Consider the following 16,908-nt stretch of genomic DNA (forward strand, 5'->3'; position numbering starts at 1 on the left):
CTGGATCAAAAATGTTCCTAAGATGTTACTACTTGCCTATGAATTTTGCGATGAGCAGCATTTGACTCAGCACCTTGGGACTACTCATCAGAATCTATGAATTTCCACGAAACGTATTTCAGTAAGTGGCGGATGGTGATCCTGCAAGGTGAGCTCCTTCACATGAAGCAGCTCACTACATGAAGCGGCCACCATGCAGATGAAGTTTCAAGAAGTGTTCATGTGGCAACCATATTGTGAGAATATGCCCTACATCTGTTTCAACATAACTGCTCTGGCTAATTTACACCAAGTAGTTTGACCTCACAGGATTATGGGTTATAGTCATAACATGCTTTCATACAGCATCCTTGTGTCTTGGATCTACCTCATCCAATATTACATGATTACTGTAGAACAACCCATTTCTCCAAAAATGATTTCTCCTATAAGTAAGAAGTGTCTTCTTTCTTATACTCAAAAAAGAAATTACAGTCATTCTATTTTATTAAATTTATAACCCGTCCTTTCTCCAACAAGGGTAGCTAAAAGTACTTGGATGAGATTGGCAGAACTCTCAGGATATGTATCAACTATGGGATGGTAAGTGCCAGGCAGAGCAGTTGTAACCCCTGCTGGGGAGCAGTGGGGCATGGTGAAGCAGTGTAGTCACTACCACCTGTGCAGTTCTTCTACTTATCTGGCTAGGGTGGAAGGTGTAGGCAGGCAAAACTCTGCTTGGTGTGACACCAGCCTGGAGGTGGTGTAGCAATGAAGCCTGGGTCAGGCCAGATGCCATCAAGTGCTGGCAGTGGGGCCAGCTTGGGATTTAGTGGATCCTGGCCTGGCTCAGCCCCTTCCCACCCCATTTTGGGACTTTCCAAAGAATCGCACCAGTGGCATTTCTGTGTGCCCAAATTTTCAGTGGGTGGAACAAAGAACTCTGCACTGGAAGACTGACCCAGGCATCCCTGTGTAGGTGGAGGCCAGGGGAGCTGTTTTGGGCTGGGCAGAGGGAGATCTCCACCCCATCCACTCCTAGTGTGGTAAATTAGGGGTGTGGATTGCAACCTTATGCATTCAAGCCTGGGGAATCCAATGGGTACATTATTTCTGTTAATATATAGATCTTTGTGTGCAATTTGCCCCAATACACACTTTTAAAAACATGCATTTTTTGGTTGGAGAACAGCATCACAAAATTCAGAGATGTGTGAATTTTGAAAGATAGAAGCATTTTGGTTTGCGTATTGACTTGAAAAGTTTGAATTACATATGCTTGCATTAGGATGAAAACTCAACCAGTTTCTCTGAGTCTCTAATCTTCCTGAATATAATAGAGCACGAGGTAGAACAGGCATCTAACTGACCTCTGACTTGCTGCTCTAAGCTGAGGATCACAGCTACAGCTTGATGTAAGATCAAAAGTTTGGTCTGGGGCTTGTCGCTCTTCAGGTGAAGCTGCACCATCCGGCCCAGCTCCTTGAAAGCCTCGTTGATGTCACGGACACGGAGGCGCTCGCGGGCATTGTTGGCCATCCTCCTTTCTTTTTCACGCTCCGCTTTTTGCTCTGGTGTAAGATCTTCATCATCATTATTGCTGAGAGGCAAACAGAACACAGTATTTTCTAGTGGTGCAGAAAATGCAGGTGTTCTACAAGAGTTCACATTATGCTATTTCACAGAACGAGCTTTGCTGGAAGAGTTGCAGTTTTAGGTACGTTGTTCAGCCTGTACAATTACAACTTCACATATGATGGTTATGTAAAAGCCTAAGTGACACAATAATGATATATTGTTTTGTTTCTGATTGAATATTAACCGGCTTATAAATGCTTTTTAATAAAAATAACTAAATATATTGCATATTTTGTTTAAAGCTCAGAGTCTGCATGCACACGAGCGGGCGCGCGCGCGCACACACACACACACACACACACTTTCTTTAAGGTCTGGGCTCAAGTTTCTCCCATTGGATGCAGTCCACTGAGAAGTTTTCTTGTACAAGCCTCACTGAACTGAAATATATTTCAGTGGGGTTTGTACAGAACAAATTCCCACGCTCACAGAGGGCAACAGCATTAGAATCAATGAATAAAATAGAATTATGAATAAAAATATCTGTATTGTGGCATCAGTTACATTCAATAAAGCAATATGCAGATTATGCTATCTTTAAACAAAACTTAAGTACAACCCTTTGTCCCATGATTCTTGGATTTTATGTTTTTGATTGGGCTTCCTCTGCTTAACACATTTGGGTCCTTTAGGGCTTATTTTCTGTATAGGTTTATCATAGATTGTTGCTGAAAAGTCAATCCAAGCTGCAGCTGACCTGTAATGCCTACATTAAATACATAAAATACCCAGGAACCTCTCTTTCTTGACATCCCTTGAAGGAATGTTTGTCCAATTAAATAAGCAGCCACTTTGAAGAGGGCAGATGCTGAGTTAACTCTGTACTTGGCGATGAAGGCTGCATTATGGAATTTCATTCTGTAATTTGTCTTGAGGGGATTTAAACTGCAGTAGCAGCAGCAGCTGTTAAGATTATTATTATTATCATTATCATTATTATTATTAGTAGTAGTATATTGTTCTTGGCTTCTTCTTCCCCTTCCACATTTGTCATTCTGCTGCCAATCAGAAATGGCAATCACAGGGGAGACTAGTTTGATATCTGTGGTGACTTTCCTGTTCCCTTCTTGCACCAAATCTGTAGCAAGAGCATATTGCAATTACCAGGGCATATTTCTCTCTGAGAATTATTAGAAGTATTTAAAATAGTTTTAAGGATCATCTATGAGGGTGGAAAGATAAGAAGTGTTGTAAAAAAAAACAACTCCACAAAACCTTGGGGGCATCCTTTCTTCCATGGTGCTGTTAATTATCTTCATCACCTGGAACAATCCCCTTGGCCGGTGGGGGGTTCTTGCACCACAAAAGCACTGAACTGCATGGATTACAGAGTGGCCATGGGTGGGGTGTGTGAAGAGCCTTGGCCAGTCAGGTATGGAGCAGGGGCCTTATGTCACCTGTTCCTGCTCTAGAAGGTTAGTTAGTTCTCCTAGTTATATGTTTTTCTAAGCAGAGTAGCCTGGAGGTTGTGAAATGCTTCGCCCATTTCTGGTTATATCTGAGGTACATATTCTTTGTATATAAATACAGCCTGCAAAAGTCAATGTGTTTTCCTTATGGGTTGCCTTTTTGATCTGATGCTGTCTTATGGGCTCAAAGAGCGGAAAGCAATACCCAGTCTGAAGGGAACCTGTCAAGGCTATTTCACTAGCGAGGCAGTTGCAGAATATCTGCATTAGCTCTGAATGGCCAGGCAATTCTTTCAGCCACCAGCCCACTGAAGGAACGGAAGGGGTAGAATTGTCATGGCAATGCTGAAGAAGCATAGAGCCTTCTGGCTAAATGTGGGTACATAGCCAACCTATATGCTCCTTCCTTGCTTCTAGCCTTTATTTTATGAAATTCCATACCATGCTACCTGTGCAACACCAATGATAGATGACTTCTCTACCTTGATTTCATTCTTTCCTGTCTGCCAGTAGTCCAGATATCCTACTAGCTGTAACTTGTTTATCCTCAGTGTAAGTTTTTTTTCGCCCCATAGGTTTCCATGTTATATTTATTTTTGGCTCTAAACTCTATATTCTTCCATATTTATAAGGGCAAAGGACAAGGCCTGACCAGCTTGTTCAGGGCTTATCCACCTCTGTACTATGCCAGCATCAAAGTCTAAATAGAATATAAGCCTGTTTTTCTGTCAATGTCTCTAGACAATAAAATCCAAGGACAAGTTTTCACTCATGTTTTGCAATATTTCTTATGCAGAACATGACAAACAAATTGAGGGCCAGTGGCAATCCAAGCAAAATCACTCATACTATGGCCGTTGATGCTTGTGAGCGAGAAATGCTGGTCTGCATAAGGACCAGGCCATTCTTGGGATCAAGATGTGACAAAATCACTCAGCCAAAAGCTCAAAAAAAGGGGCCTCACATGGCACAAAGAGTCACCACTCTGTTTAACCCAATGAAACTACTACATTAATGTCATATACTTTAAAAGGCAGAAAGGAAAACCATGTATTCCAATGGGCATAAACTGTTATACAAATGGCATTTGTTTTAAGACACATTTGTTTTCATAAGTAAACGTCAAGCAAGTTATCTCTGAATTTGACTCCTTACAATATTGCATATATCTGTTACTCTCTCCATACATTTCAGTGTAACATCTGTCCAATTCCATGGCCTAAACAAAATGTCCAGCCCTCCTAGAGTACACGCATCCAAACAGATACTCTAAGTACTACCAGAAAGGGCCATCATCTTCCTATTACCTTTTGTCTGACAGGAAGAAACTCCAGAGTTTCTTCTTGTCCTGTTCACTTCATCAAAATCCAATAAAGGAATTAAATGAAGCGACACTATTATATACTGTTACCTAGATCTTGACCTAGTAATTGATTTGATATCCTTCTTGTCGTCCTCTAACTTCTTGTCCTCTGAAGATTTCGTGTCCTGAAGGTTTTCATCTCCCTCGTCATCAGATTTGATTTCAGAGCTCCCTGAAGATACGCTTTGTCCTTGAAGGCCAGTTGGCATGCCTATGTGGGACAAACAAATAAATACATTTTCCAATAATAGCACTTAAGCAAAGGTGTTAAGGAATTTGTATGCGTATTTCTCAGAAGTGCAACTACTGCTGTACTGACTTTCCTTTCATTAACAGCAGCATTGCTTCACAAAAGGGAATTTCAAGGAAATAGTTGTTAAAATTGGTTTTCCAGCTCTGATTTTGTGTATCTGATCTATATTGGAAGTGATAATAATTTCATTCATTAACTGCTGTAGAAACTGTAATTGTGGACAAGCACACACATAACATCTACAATCAAGGGCAAACAAAGATACTAGGAGATGAGACAGCAAGGTCTTTCAACAGCACCTTCCTTGAAAAAAATCTAGGTTTGCCCCTGTAAATAAAGTTGATTGTCCTCCAGCTTGGCCTACCTTTGTGTCTGGTGTGGTGGAATGAGGCTATATGGTTACCTCTGGGATGATATGACCATCACTTGCAGTTCCCACCCTTGGGTGAGTTAGCCCAGTGCAGGGGATAGCTGCAGTTGACCAGAGGGGAGACTGCTACTATTTGGTCTACCCTGGGAGAATAGGAGCCCAATTTGGGACATGATTTCATTTTCAAATTACAGTGACAAAATTGAGAAGAATATAATAGTTTTACCTACCATCACAAACAATCATTGGTCCTGCTTTTCCTCAGGTCTGCTACAAAATAAATCTAAACTGAGCTTACTAAGGTCTCATCCAAATTAACACCTGATGATTCTGAGGGTAAGTATGTGTTTGGGTAGCTCTTCTAGTATAATGGATTCTCCTTTAAGATTATATAAATTTATATTGTATCCTAACCACTGGGCTGTAGATCTGTTATACAAACATTTGCTGTTTTATATAAACAGGAAGAAAGAAGCTCCACTGGAGCCAGGATACATATTATAGTGTTTTCTGGTTTTTTTCCAGAGATGTGATGGTATTATGGAAACACTATCACTTATGGTGTAAAGGCTCTTTTTTCGGGAAAAAAAATCCTTAATTCATTGAAGGCTTTTGCTTGTGCTTTAAAAAACAAGGAAAGCCAACCAAAATGGGGCAAAAGAAATGCATGTGTATGTAACGGGCAAAAATGGCTCATTATGTCCCCTTTAATAGTATTTAGTAGGATGCTGCCTTATACTAAGGTCCATCTAGCTCATATTATCTACCATAGCTCTTGAGTTTTAGACAGAGGTCTTTCCCCAACCCTATATGGGACCTTCTGCATACAAAGTATGTGCTGTAAAACTGAGCTATAATTTTCCTCTTTGACAGCCTGGATCCAGCAGTATCCTCTTTTCAACTAAATTCTGATCAAATTGTGTAATAATGCTTCATGGGTATTTATTAATAAAAATAAGATTTTTTTTTTAAAGCACAGCAAACACTTGGAACATGAAGACAGTTTACATGAAAGCTTGCAGATGCTTTTCTGTATCACAGAATTACCAGTTCTCCCCTGCCACACAGACATGGGCCTTCATGTGAGTGCATGTCCAGTCTGAAACCCACAGCTGCAATCACCATTTGCTTTTTATATTTGTCACTTGCCTCAAGCAGAACCCTTGAGCAGGGCCGGTTCTAAAGGGCGGCCAGGTGGAGCACTGGCCGAGGGCCTCTGGAGCTACAGGGGGCCCATCAGCAGCCCCTCCGCTTCCCTTCTGCAATCTGTGGCGGCAGCAGCGGATCACAGGGCAGGAGCTTCCGCCTGCCCACCATTCCCTCGCTGCACCTACCTGTCTCCTGCCTTTTAGCATTGCCCGTAATGAAGATATTGGCCACGGTTTCCCTAAGGTACTGAAGCTCCTGCCGCCATCTTAGTTGATGGCAGAGATGCACGTGCATATCACGCACACATGCCATCAACGAAGATGGCAGCGGAGGCTTCACCCCCTTAGAGAAACCGCGGCTGCCATCTTGGTTAATGGCAATGGTAAAAGACAGGAGACAGGCAGGTGGGGGGGCCGCACATGCACATGCGCGCACATGCACATGCGCGCACATGCTGGGGCCCAGGGCAAGCTGACATTCCAGCATACTCTACAGGGAGCGGAAGTCCCCCCAAGAACATCTCTACAGGAGAGATGACGCCAGGCAAGTGTACCATCTAGCTGCTGTTGCTGCTCTTGCCGGGTTGACTCCACCTGTGGGACTTCTGTGAGAGATCTTCCTCCTTGCAGACCCAGGCCCCATCAGCTGTGACTCAGCCGTTTCTGCCAGCAAGTACCACCTACCCCAGCTGTAGCAGTTGAGGGGCTGGCAGATAAAAGCAGGAATCCTGCGCAGGTGGGTCCACCGCCGGCGGGGTCGCCCCTTTGGGGGAACACAAGGGCAAGGGCTTGTCCTGCTGCCCAGAAGAGGGGAGGAGGGTGCAGAACCACAGAGGAGTGGGGGCCTGGTCGATAAGTAATGATTTTAAATTAATTGTTGGCGGGGGGAAGGGTGTTTTGGTTTTTTTGTGGGTTTTTTGGGTTGTTGTTTGGTGGTTTTAAGGGTGGGTGGCCTGCCTGAGTAGTGGAAACCAGTGTCAGGGGCATGTGTCCATCGGAGGAGAGTGATGGGGGGAGGGTGGGAGGCCAATATATAACGAGGCTGGGAGGCAGATGCTGGCAGAGTGCTTGGGGCACGCCACGTCAGGTAAGAGGAAATAAGGAGAGATGTGTAATATCTGTCCCCTGTTCCGGGCCTGTCCAGAGCCGAAAGATAGCTGGGGGATGCTTGACTCCATACTCTGGCCTTCGATTGCTGCTGTGCAATGCCAGGTCTGTTGCCCAAAAAACATCTCTCATCCATGATATGATATTGGATGAGGGCGCGGACCTGGCATGTATTACGGAAACCTGGCTGGATGAGGCCGCTGCTCCTATCCTCGCAGCCATGTGTCCAGCTGGGTTCTTGTATGCACAGCAGCTGAGGGTCGGTAGTCGGGGAGGGGGAGTGGCAGTTATTTACCGAAGGTCCCTGGTTCTCACCAGACCTCCTCTCCATGAGACCGAGGTTGTTGGCTGGATGTACTGGAGGTTGGGCCCAAAGGGTAGTCTAGGGATTCTGCTCTTGTACCGTCCACCCTGCTGCATGACAGACTCCCTGGCCAAGGTACTGGAGGTGGTCTCGGATGTGCATACGCAGTCACCAAACTTGTTAGTATTGGGAGACTTTAATGTACATTCGGAGGCCATCCTCACAGGGGCGCCTCGGGACTTCATGGAAACCATGGTTTCCTGGGAGCTGCACCTTATTCCAACGGGGCCCACCCATGTAGATGGTCATGCACTCGACTTTGTGTTTGTCTAGGGAGAGGAGGGGAGTGATCTGAAAATTGGGAGTACATCCATCACCCCCTTGTCATGGTCAGATCACTACTCGGTGAGGGTGGACTTCTTGGTGCCACAAACCCTCCGTGGGGGTGGAGGACCCATTAGGATGGTCCACCCCAGACATCTGATGGACCCAGATGGATTCCTGAATGCGCTTGGGGATTCTTTGGAGCATGCACACGGGCACTCGGTTGAGACCCTGGTGGAGGGGTGGAATGCTGCAATCACTGGGGCATTAGACCGGGTGGCTCCGAAACGCCCTTTCCCCCTGAATAGAGCTCAGACAGCACCCTGGTATACTCCATGGTTGCTAACTCTGAGGCGGGAGGTGAGATGGCTAGATTGCCGGTGACGGAAATATCGCTCTGACGACGATCGGACACGGGTTAGAGTGGCTGTGGCCGCCTACCATGTCGCGATGAGGGCAGCAAAAAAGGATTTTTATGCTGCCTCTATTGCGTCCGCAGAGTGCTGTCCCAGGAGGCTGCTCCAAGTGATCCGGAGTCTGGTCGGTCCAGTTGCCCCAGAACCGATGGAACATGCTAAGGCCTCCTGTGATGAGTTTGCAAAGCACTTTACGGAGACAATCGATCATATTAAGAGTGCTATTCTGTACGCTGTGGACACAATGAGCGAGCCAGAGGTGACCAATGGAGCTCCAGTGTTGTGGGATCGGTTCCAGCTTCTTCCATCCAATGAAGTGGACAAGGTGCTTTCAACCTTAAAGCCAACCACTTGCTTACTCGACCCTTGCCCGTCGTGGCTCATTATGAGCTGCAGGAACAGACTGGACGAGGGGATCAAGATGGTGATAAATACATCCCTTGAAGAGGGAGTAATGCCATCAGCTCTCAAGGAGGCAGTAATAAAACGAATTCTAAAGAAGCCCTCCTTGGATCCCCAAGATCTGAGCAACTTTCACCCAGTCTCAAATCTGCCATTCCTGGGCAAGGTGGTTGAGCGGGTGGTGGCGAAGCAGTTGCAAGTGCATTTGGAGGAAGCGGATTATCTGGATCCATTTCAATCAGGCTTCAGGCCTGGACATGGGACTGAAACAGCCTTCATCGCCTTGGTGGATGATATGAGGAGGGCGTTGGACAGGGGCGAATGTACCTTGCTTGTCCTCCTGGATCTCTCAGCAGCTTTTGATACCATTGACCACAGTATCCTTCTGGACCGCCTGAAGAGGTTAGGCATAGGGGGCACTGTACTGCAGTGGTTCCGTTCCTTCCTCTCTGGTAGGTACCAGAGAGTGGCATTGGGGGATGAGGTTTCGGATCCTTGGCCTCTCACTTGTGGGGTGCCACAGGGCTCCATTCTCTCCACGATGCTGTTCAACATCTATATAAAGCCGCTGGGGGCTATCATCAGAAGATTTGGGCTGCAGTGTCACCAGTATGCTGATGACACGCAGCTCTATCTCTCATTCAAATCTTCACTGAGGTTGGCTGTAGAAACCCTATCCAAGTACCTGGAGTCGGTGAGTGGCTGGATGGGAAGGAATAAGCTGAAGCTGAACCCTGACAAAACCAAGATACTGTTTGTGGGAGACAAGGGAAGGTTGGGGGATGTTGACCTGGTGCTCAATGGGGTACAATTGCCCCTAAAAGATCAGGTCTGCAGCCTGGGGGACATTCTTGACTCCCAGCTGTCCATGGAGGCTCAGGTCTCGGCTGTGAGTCGGGCGGCGCTGTATCAACTCCATCTGATACAGAGGCTGCGCCCCTATCTTCCCAACCATCTGCTCCCATCGGTGGTACATGCCCTGGTCTCCTCTCGCCTAGACTACTGTAATGTGCTCTACATGCGGTCACCCTTGAAAACGGTCCAGAAGCTGCAACTGGTACAGAATGCGGCGGCTCGCCTGATGAAAGGCAGCCGCCGGCGAGGTCACATCACTTCAGTGCTGAAGGAGTTGCACTGGTTACCAGTTGTTTTCCGGGCCCAATTCAAGGTGTTGGTTCTGACCTTTAAAACCCTATACGGTTTTGGCCCAGTCTATCTGAAGGAGCGCCTCCAACATCATCAGGGATGCCGCTCAACAAGATCAGCCTCAAAAGGCCTTCTCTCTATCCCATCAGGTAAAACAGCTACACTGGTGAGAACTAGGGAGACGGCTTTTTCAATTGTGGCCCCCACTTTGTGGAATTCCCTCCCAAATGATCTCCGCCATGCCCCCTCTATGATGAGCTTCTGCTGGGCCTTGAAGACCTGGCTCTTCAGGCAGGCTTTTGGGGTGGGTTAGGTTTTATTATTATTGTTGAGATTTTTAATGTTTTAATGTATTTGTGTGTTTTTATTTTGTATGTTGCCCAGAGTGGCTGGACAGCCAGCCAGATGGGCGATAAATAAATAAATAAATAAGGGCCCTGGCATGCCTGGAGCCGGCCCTGCTGAGGCTAGGGGTAGCCGACAGGGTGCCTTCCAGATGTTGTGGACTATCTCTCCCATCATTCTGGGCTATTAACCATGCTGTCTGGGGCTGATGGGAGTTCTAGTCCACAATATTTGGAGGGGACCACTTTGTTCATTCTAGGGCAATGTTCAATAAAACCAATTAAATTATCTAACATCTAAATACAACTATTAATAAAACAAAAATGCCAACCCTAGTACAATTATATCAAAGCAAATAAACAAACAAATGAAAAAATGAAAAAACCCTACCCATGCAAGAATGTAATTAGCTATTGCATCTAACTAGTACTATGTTGCTATCAATAAACTTACATATCTGAACTAATGGCTTATTCTGACAAATTGATAAAAGTGGGTTGTTCTTTTAGCAACAATTGTAGTACAACATCAAGATAAGAAGTTTTGTAGATATTATAGGAACCGTATTACAGGATTGCACACAGATTTGCTAACACGAATTTATAGGTTACACAGATATATAGGGACGGAAAACATTGGGGTGAAAAACATTGCTCAGAGTCCAGGGCTCTTGCACTCACCTCTGTATGGATCTTGAGGTTGGTTTAAGTCAGGAGATGTGGCAGACTGTACTGGCAGCTGTGGAACTGGGACCTGGTTTGGCACGAGTGAATGGCTGCCACGCAGACCAACTGCATCTTCACGATGAGCCCCAACCTGTAACAGAAGAGTGATGCGAAGGCGTTAATAGGAATCTTTTAGGTGAAACAGGGAGGGAAACAACAACAACTTCTACAGACAATGTGGGGAGAGGTTGGAAAGAAATGTGGGCATGTAAAAATAATGACAAGGTTCCTCATAGCTTTTCACTAGAGGGCGCCGAGGTACTGCTATAGGTACACATGATATGTATATGCAAAAACACTCAGTAAGATTCTGTGCAACACATTTAGTGACAAATATGGCAGAGGAGCTCAGGCAGGTAAAACGTCAAATTGTCTCTCCCAGGGTGCTGCAGTAGAGAACACTGATTCGTACCCATCTGTCTTCTATCATGTCCGCCAACAGATCTGACAATTATCTTAATGCCCATATGCTTAATTGTGGGCTTCTCAATTCCCTCACTGCGATCAGAAATCCTGCAGGAATTTCAATTTGGCATCCGATTTTCATTTTAGGGGATAAGATTCTTGGGAATGCCATTTCCCCCTCCCTTTCCTCCCCCCACTTTTGTAATGCCAGCTAAGCCTCTGACAGTGGGAGCTACTGAAGTATCTGACATTCCCCCCAACCCCAATTTGAAGCAAACATAATAAAAAAAACCACCAAGCTTTCCAAAAACTAGAAGTCCAGACCCACTCTAAATTAATCTTCACTGTTATGTCATTAGCCACAGAATTCCAGTTCCAAAATGGGGCACTGTTCTTGCCAATACATGACTCTGGATAATATATCAATAAAGGTTTTATTAACCACACCAGTAATGCCATCATTGTAGGCATGATGGTGTCAGCATAATGGTCCTGTTGGCATAATTGATGGAGCCAGCATAATGGATACAGAATTTTGCATGTCACTGTTCAGTGCACCTGTAAGTTAAATCTGTTACAGAATTAAGTAAAAATAAAAAGATATGAAAGGACATTCAGCTATTTTTACACAACACAGCCCCACTAGTCTAAATGTCTGTAAACAAACACACTCAATGTTTACCTAATCAGATTGAATAGAAGGGCTCTTTATGTACTACTTCTACTTTGGCGGTGGCTGCTGCTGCCACCATAGCCACCATCAATGCACCTAAAACTATTAGGTGCTGTACAAATATATATAGGAACAAGTCAAAGATCTGCTTGCAGACCTTGAATTAGTACAGTCATATTAGGGAAGAAAGAGAAGGCAGGCAAACGGGAAAGCAGGGTAAGTTAGAAAAGCTAGAGTGAAGAGATATTGTGAAAGAGTTGCTTGATGAAGAGGGCAGCCAGATGTCTGGTAGAGGGGCATTCCACTGATAAAGGGCAGCAAGGGAAAAGGAACACAGGTGGGAAGTGACAAGGGCAATCTTAAGCATAGGTAAGAGACTGGCGTCAACTGAAGGAAAGGTCCGGGATGAGCATGTCAGAGAAAGAAGATAGAAGGGTTTTTCTAAAAAACCTCAATGAACACAAAAGAGGATAGCAAAATAAATCTGCTGTCCATTCTCCTGAAATATTCCCAGTGTGGAGTTCCCAGGGGCATAATAACCATTACTTGCACTATGGCCAGTAGTGTTCTACTGTCCCATCACAGCTCCACCTGAACAGCTCTATAGAAGAACACAGGCACAGAAAGCTTTGAAAGTATACCCACACCAACATGAAGGTGAGATAATGAAGATTACACAGCTTCATTCAGTCATTCTCCTTCCATGCAATTACCATTGTGCAAACAGGAGAGTAGGGGTGAGTACACTGACACCTCCCCTTCCATATGTCCCCATTGCTGCTGCCCCCCTCCCCAATATGTTAGGGGCTGAATTGACATGATCAATGTTCAACATCATGTGGGGAGGCTACTTGGGCATATCAGCTCCCTTTTGCAAAAGTTCATCTCCCAACATGTGGGACACTGGAGAAATCACAAAGGGGACATGTGGGAGTGGCTGACCCCTACTCTCCCTTTCATGTGATGATAATCATGTGGAGTAGTAGAACCACTGAAGAGGGCTTATTCTAAGATAAAACATCTCAAAACGTGGTAACTGCACAAAACTCTCTACCATGTTGGAATTGAGTGAGAAGGAAATGGTCTTAAATTTATATTTATATTTTGATTTTCTAATGGTATCATTCACTGATCAGTATTTGCGGAGATTAAGAAAACCAAGGAATGTTTCTAATCAGACCTACAAGACAATATAGTCTATAATTGTTACCAGGAAGGCAAGACTGAAAGATAGATTATTCTGCCAAAGTGGAATCAAAGCCAAAAATTAAATATGGTACTAGACATAATGTTGTTAATCCAAAGTAAGTGTAAATGACAATTCTCCATTGTTTGTATTTTTATTATTAATTTCAAAGGCATGGCCTCTTAGCTGGATGAGAAACTACATGCACAACAGGTGTGATATTTCCCAACTAGATCCAATAGCTCGAGCTTAAAAAGAAAATCTAAAAAGTTTTGAGAAAAAGAAGGGGAAGGGTCTAGATTCTAGAATGGAGATACAGAGTCCAAAGTTGAGATTCTACATTTTTCCCAAAAGGACTGTTAGCAAAAGGGAAGAAATGTCTATGACACAACAGAACATGCTAGCAAACCTCTTTAGGGAATGGAGGCTGAAGCTCACCACCCCTCTTATTCTCGAACTGGTCCTTCAGGAAAACTGATTGCTTTGAAATAAATGGCAAAGAGAAAGAGATTAACAAATCTCAAAGATTTAACCTATTGCTTTGGGACTGGTGTGAGAAATAAAAACTATAGTTAACCTTTTTATTTCTGTGAACAAATGTAGTTCAGGCACTGAAAGCAATTATCTGTTTTCATTCCTGGGTGGAGCTAATGTAAGAGTTATAATGATTTCATCTGGATCTGTCATCTGATGATATGACACACTGACTCTCTCTCTCTCTCTCTCTCTCTCTCTCACACACACACACACACACACACACACACACACACACACACACACACAGAGAGAGAGAGAGAGAGAGAGAGAGAGAGAGAGAGAGAGAGAGAGAGAGAGAGAGAGAGAGAACACATTACTGTGACAATGAAGCAGATATTTCCTGACCAATGTAAAGAGGCTCATTTATTTTGAAAGACCTCTCACCGTATTTAAAATCTGTACTAACCAACACCCAAAATTTGGGCATGAACTAATGAGAATGTTGTTTATGCAACCCCCATTGACAAGAATGGGCCTATTTCTATCCAAAGTATACAAGAAATTTTTTGAATAGATTGCCACCAAAGTAAAGTTTTTTTTCTCCAAAAGTTTTTTTAAAAAACAACAGCAACTCAAAAATGGACCATAACTTCTGAATAAATGGTAAAAAGAGACCTCTGATCCTTTAAGAACTCCTGAATTGATTGTGGCAGAAAGTAACTTGGGGAGCTGTTAGGTTTGTTTATAGTCGAACAGAAACAGCAAACATACACAGTGAGGCTGAAAAATAAACACATTGCAAAAGATGCAGTATCTTGTCTAATTGGTCTTGTGGGTGTCCCAGTCCCACTTAAGGCCAAGACCATGGATGAATGCTGGACACAGATAAGTATTTGATCCAGTCAGTTTGGTATGTCTGACTTCTACTGAAGCCTAAGACTACAGATGACTGTCAGTCCCATGCACGCCCAACTCAGCCAAATAATGTTCAAAGGACAAATGTGTGTCTGTGAGTAGGGCTAGCGGTTTCTGAATATTCAGGCTGAGCAAACTCCCTTGATGATTACTATTGCAGCTGGATGCTTTTGTTTGTATTTTTGCTCCTGCAGTCCCACCCTAAACAATGTTTTGAACATGAGCAAAAAATCATATTTCTCTGATCGTGGCAGAGGAAAGAGAGACAATGGACTGAAAAGCAAATGTAAAACAACAACAAACATTCCCACCCTCAACAGATGAACAACCTCACGTCATTTGCCCTATATTATCAACAAATGAGGTAAAAAGGGGAAAGTATATTTAGTACAACAATGGAGAAAGATAGAACACTCACTGAGACAGTTTCAAATGGCAAAATTTCTGAACCACATTATGTGAAAAATCTAGCCAAGATGCCACGGAACGAGAGGAAGACCTTATTCAGCTACTGGTTCAAAGCACAAATCTGAATGTTCTGTGAAGCACTGATTGCTCCATTTCTATGCAATTTGAGTGTAGTCCAGAAGGTCGGCCTGGGCATTGTCAAGCGGCTTGTAGCAGACCTTGAGGGCTTCCAGACATTAAGAGCCCAATTTATTCCTGGTGAAATTCCAGTGATGGCAACAACGTTATGGAAAGGCCGGCTGGGGTAAAAGGATTCATTCAATCTCACTCTGGTTTCATAAACCCTCTTAGTCTAAATGCAGGAAACTGCCTTATACAAAGTCAAACCAGGGGTCCATCCAGCCCATAATTCACTACTCAGACTGGCAGCAACTTTCCAGGCTCTTAGGCAAAGGTCCTTCCATGCCTTACTATTGAAAAACCTTTTGGTACTGATCCTGGGAATGGGATTTGGGACTTTCTGCATGCCAGGTGTGCACTCTACAACTGTGTCCCTCTTATGGTTCTATGGCTCTTCCTCTTTCTTGAAATTAACAGTCTGTCTTGCTTCATTTTAGTCATTTAATTTACTAAACATTCTCAGGTAAATGTGTTCCTGCAGCGATCAAAAGTATCCTAAGAAATCCTTCCAGCCTTATTTGAAATCATTTGGCTCAAACGATTTGGAAGGTTAACTACAAATCTTTCTGTTTTCTAACCAAAATACACAACAAAGTATTTCCTCTCTCTCTCTCTCTCAAACCTAAAGGTACAAAAATGAACTATATGGTGAAAGTATTCATATGATACTGAAAAGACTATTGTACCACTGTGGTTCAATAAATCACATCAGATATTTAAAACTTGTTATGTGATAACTTAATCAAGTGGCAAACATGACCTTGGGGGGTCCTCCCAAGTTCTTGAAGCATCACACTAGCAAGAGCAATCATGGCTTTTTTGGCTTCCATTGTGCACTGTTAATAATCTACTATGGGAGCAGCATTTCAGCTTGCCATCCCCAAAGCAGAATGTAGTAATCCTATCTAGTCAGGGGCACCTGTGTGGATAACAGCAAGTGTGGATAACAGTCCAAGCTAGAAACAAACCTATGGAATCATTTCTGAACTAAGAGTCAATACTGATGCTGTTTTGGTGCTTGCTAAAAACTCATTTATTTTCTCAAGGCTTTTCTGATCCCTAGTACCAGTTGGTTGTATTTATTACTTTTAAGTCCACCTCGGTCTACAGGTTGCTGCTTTGCTTCATGTTGTAATGCTAATGTATTTACTGAACAATGATTTGTATTTTCAAATGAAAAGCAGTACATAAATATTTCAAATATATATAAATAAATGTACAACTATTCCGTTTTCAAGTACTTGTGTGCATGTACATCTGGAACAGCAGGACTAGAGCCTTAGCTTTGAATGTGAAAAGCCCACATTTGAATCAGCTATGAATCTTACTGACTGGCTTTGGAAAGGCTAGCCAGGCTATTTCTCAACAGAGCCTACTTCACAGGGTTGTATGTACTAAAAACAAAAACAGATGGGAATTGTAAGCACTTTTTCTGTTGTAAAATACTATGGAAACAACTATCAGTGAATAAGCCTCTTTAGCTGGAAACCTGAACGTGCCTACTAAAGCAGCCTTTCCCAACCTGGGCTCCTACTGGGAGGAAGGGTGGGATATAAATCTAATACATAAATAAACAGACCCAATGATCTCTATATGCTTTGGACTACAACTCCCATCTGCCCCAACCATCATGGCCAGTGGTCAGAGGTGATGGAATTTGTAGTTCAACAATAAATAATAATAAATAAATAACAATGTCTGGAGGGTTCCATGTTGGGGAAGGCTGTACTTGGGA

At 43.7% G+C, this 16,908-nt stretch overlaps 1 protein-coding gene across 20 annotated transcripts in view; it reads right to left on the minus strand.

Annotated features, from left to right (window-relative positions):
• TCF4 (transcription factor 4) overlaps positions 1-16,908 on the minus strand; it is a 522,418-nt gene that overhangs the window by 8,805 nt on the left and 496,705 nt on the right. For 15 of the 20 annotated variants that reach the window (XR_009761187.1, XM_061614925.1, XM_061614994.1 and 12 more), the window contains 3 exons: positions 10,885-11,020; positions 4,438-4,600; positions 1,350-1,579 (listed from right to left, as the gene is read on the minus strand). Coding sequence is in view for 19 of the 20 variants with exons in the window: in XM_061614925.1 (XP_061470909.1) it covers positions 1,350-1,579; positions 4,438-4,600; positions 10,885-11,020 (529 nt within the window). In the remaining variant the exon portion in view is untranslated. The remainder of the gene's footprint in view (positions 1-1,349; positions 1,580-4,437; positions 4,601-10,884; positions 11,021-16,908) is intronic. The other 5 variants (XM_061614949.1, XM_061614942.1, XM_061615031.1 and 2 more) reach the window with 1 other exon arrangement.

This window comes from Rhineura floridana, chromosome 1 (genome assembly GCF_030035675.1).
Source record: "Rhineura floridana isolate rRhiFlo1 chromosome 1, rRhiFlo1.hap2, whole genome shotgun sequence".
Lineage (NCBI taxonomy): Eukaryota > Metazoa > Chordata > Lepidosauria > Squamata > Rhineuridae > Rhineura > Rhineura floridana.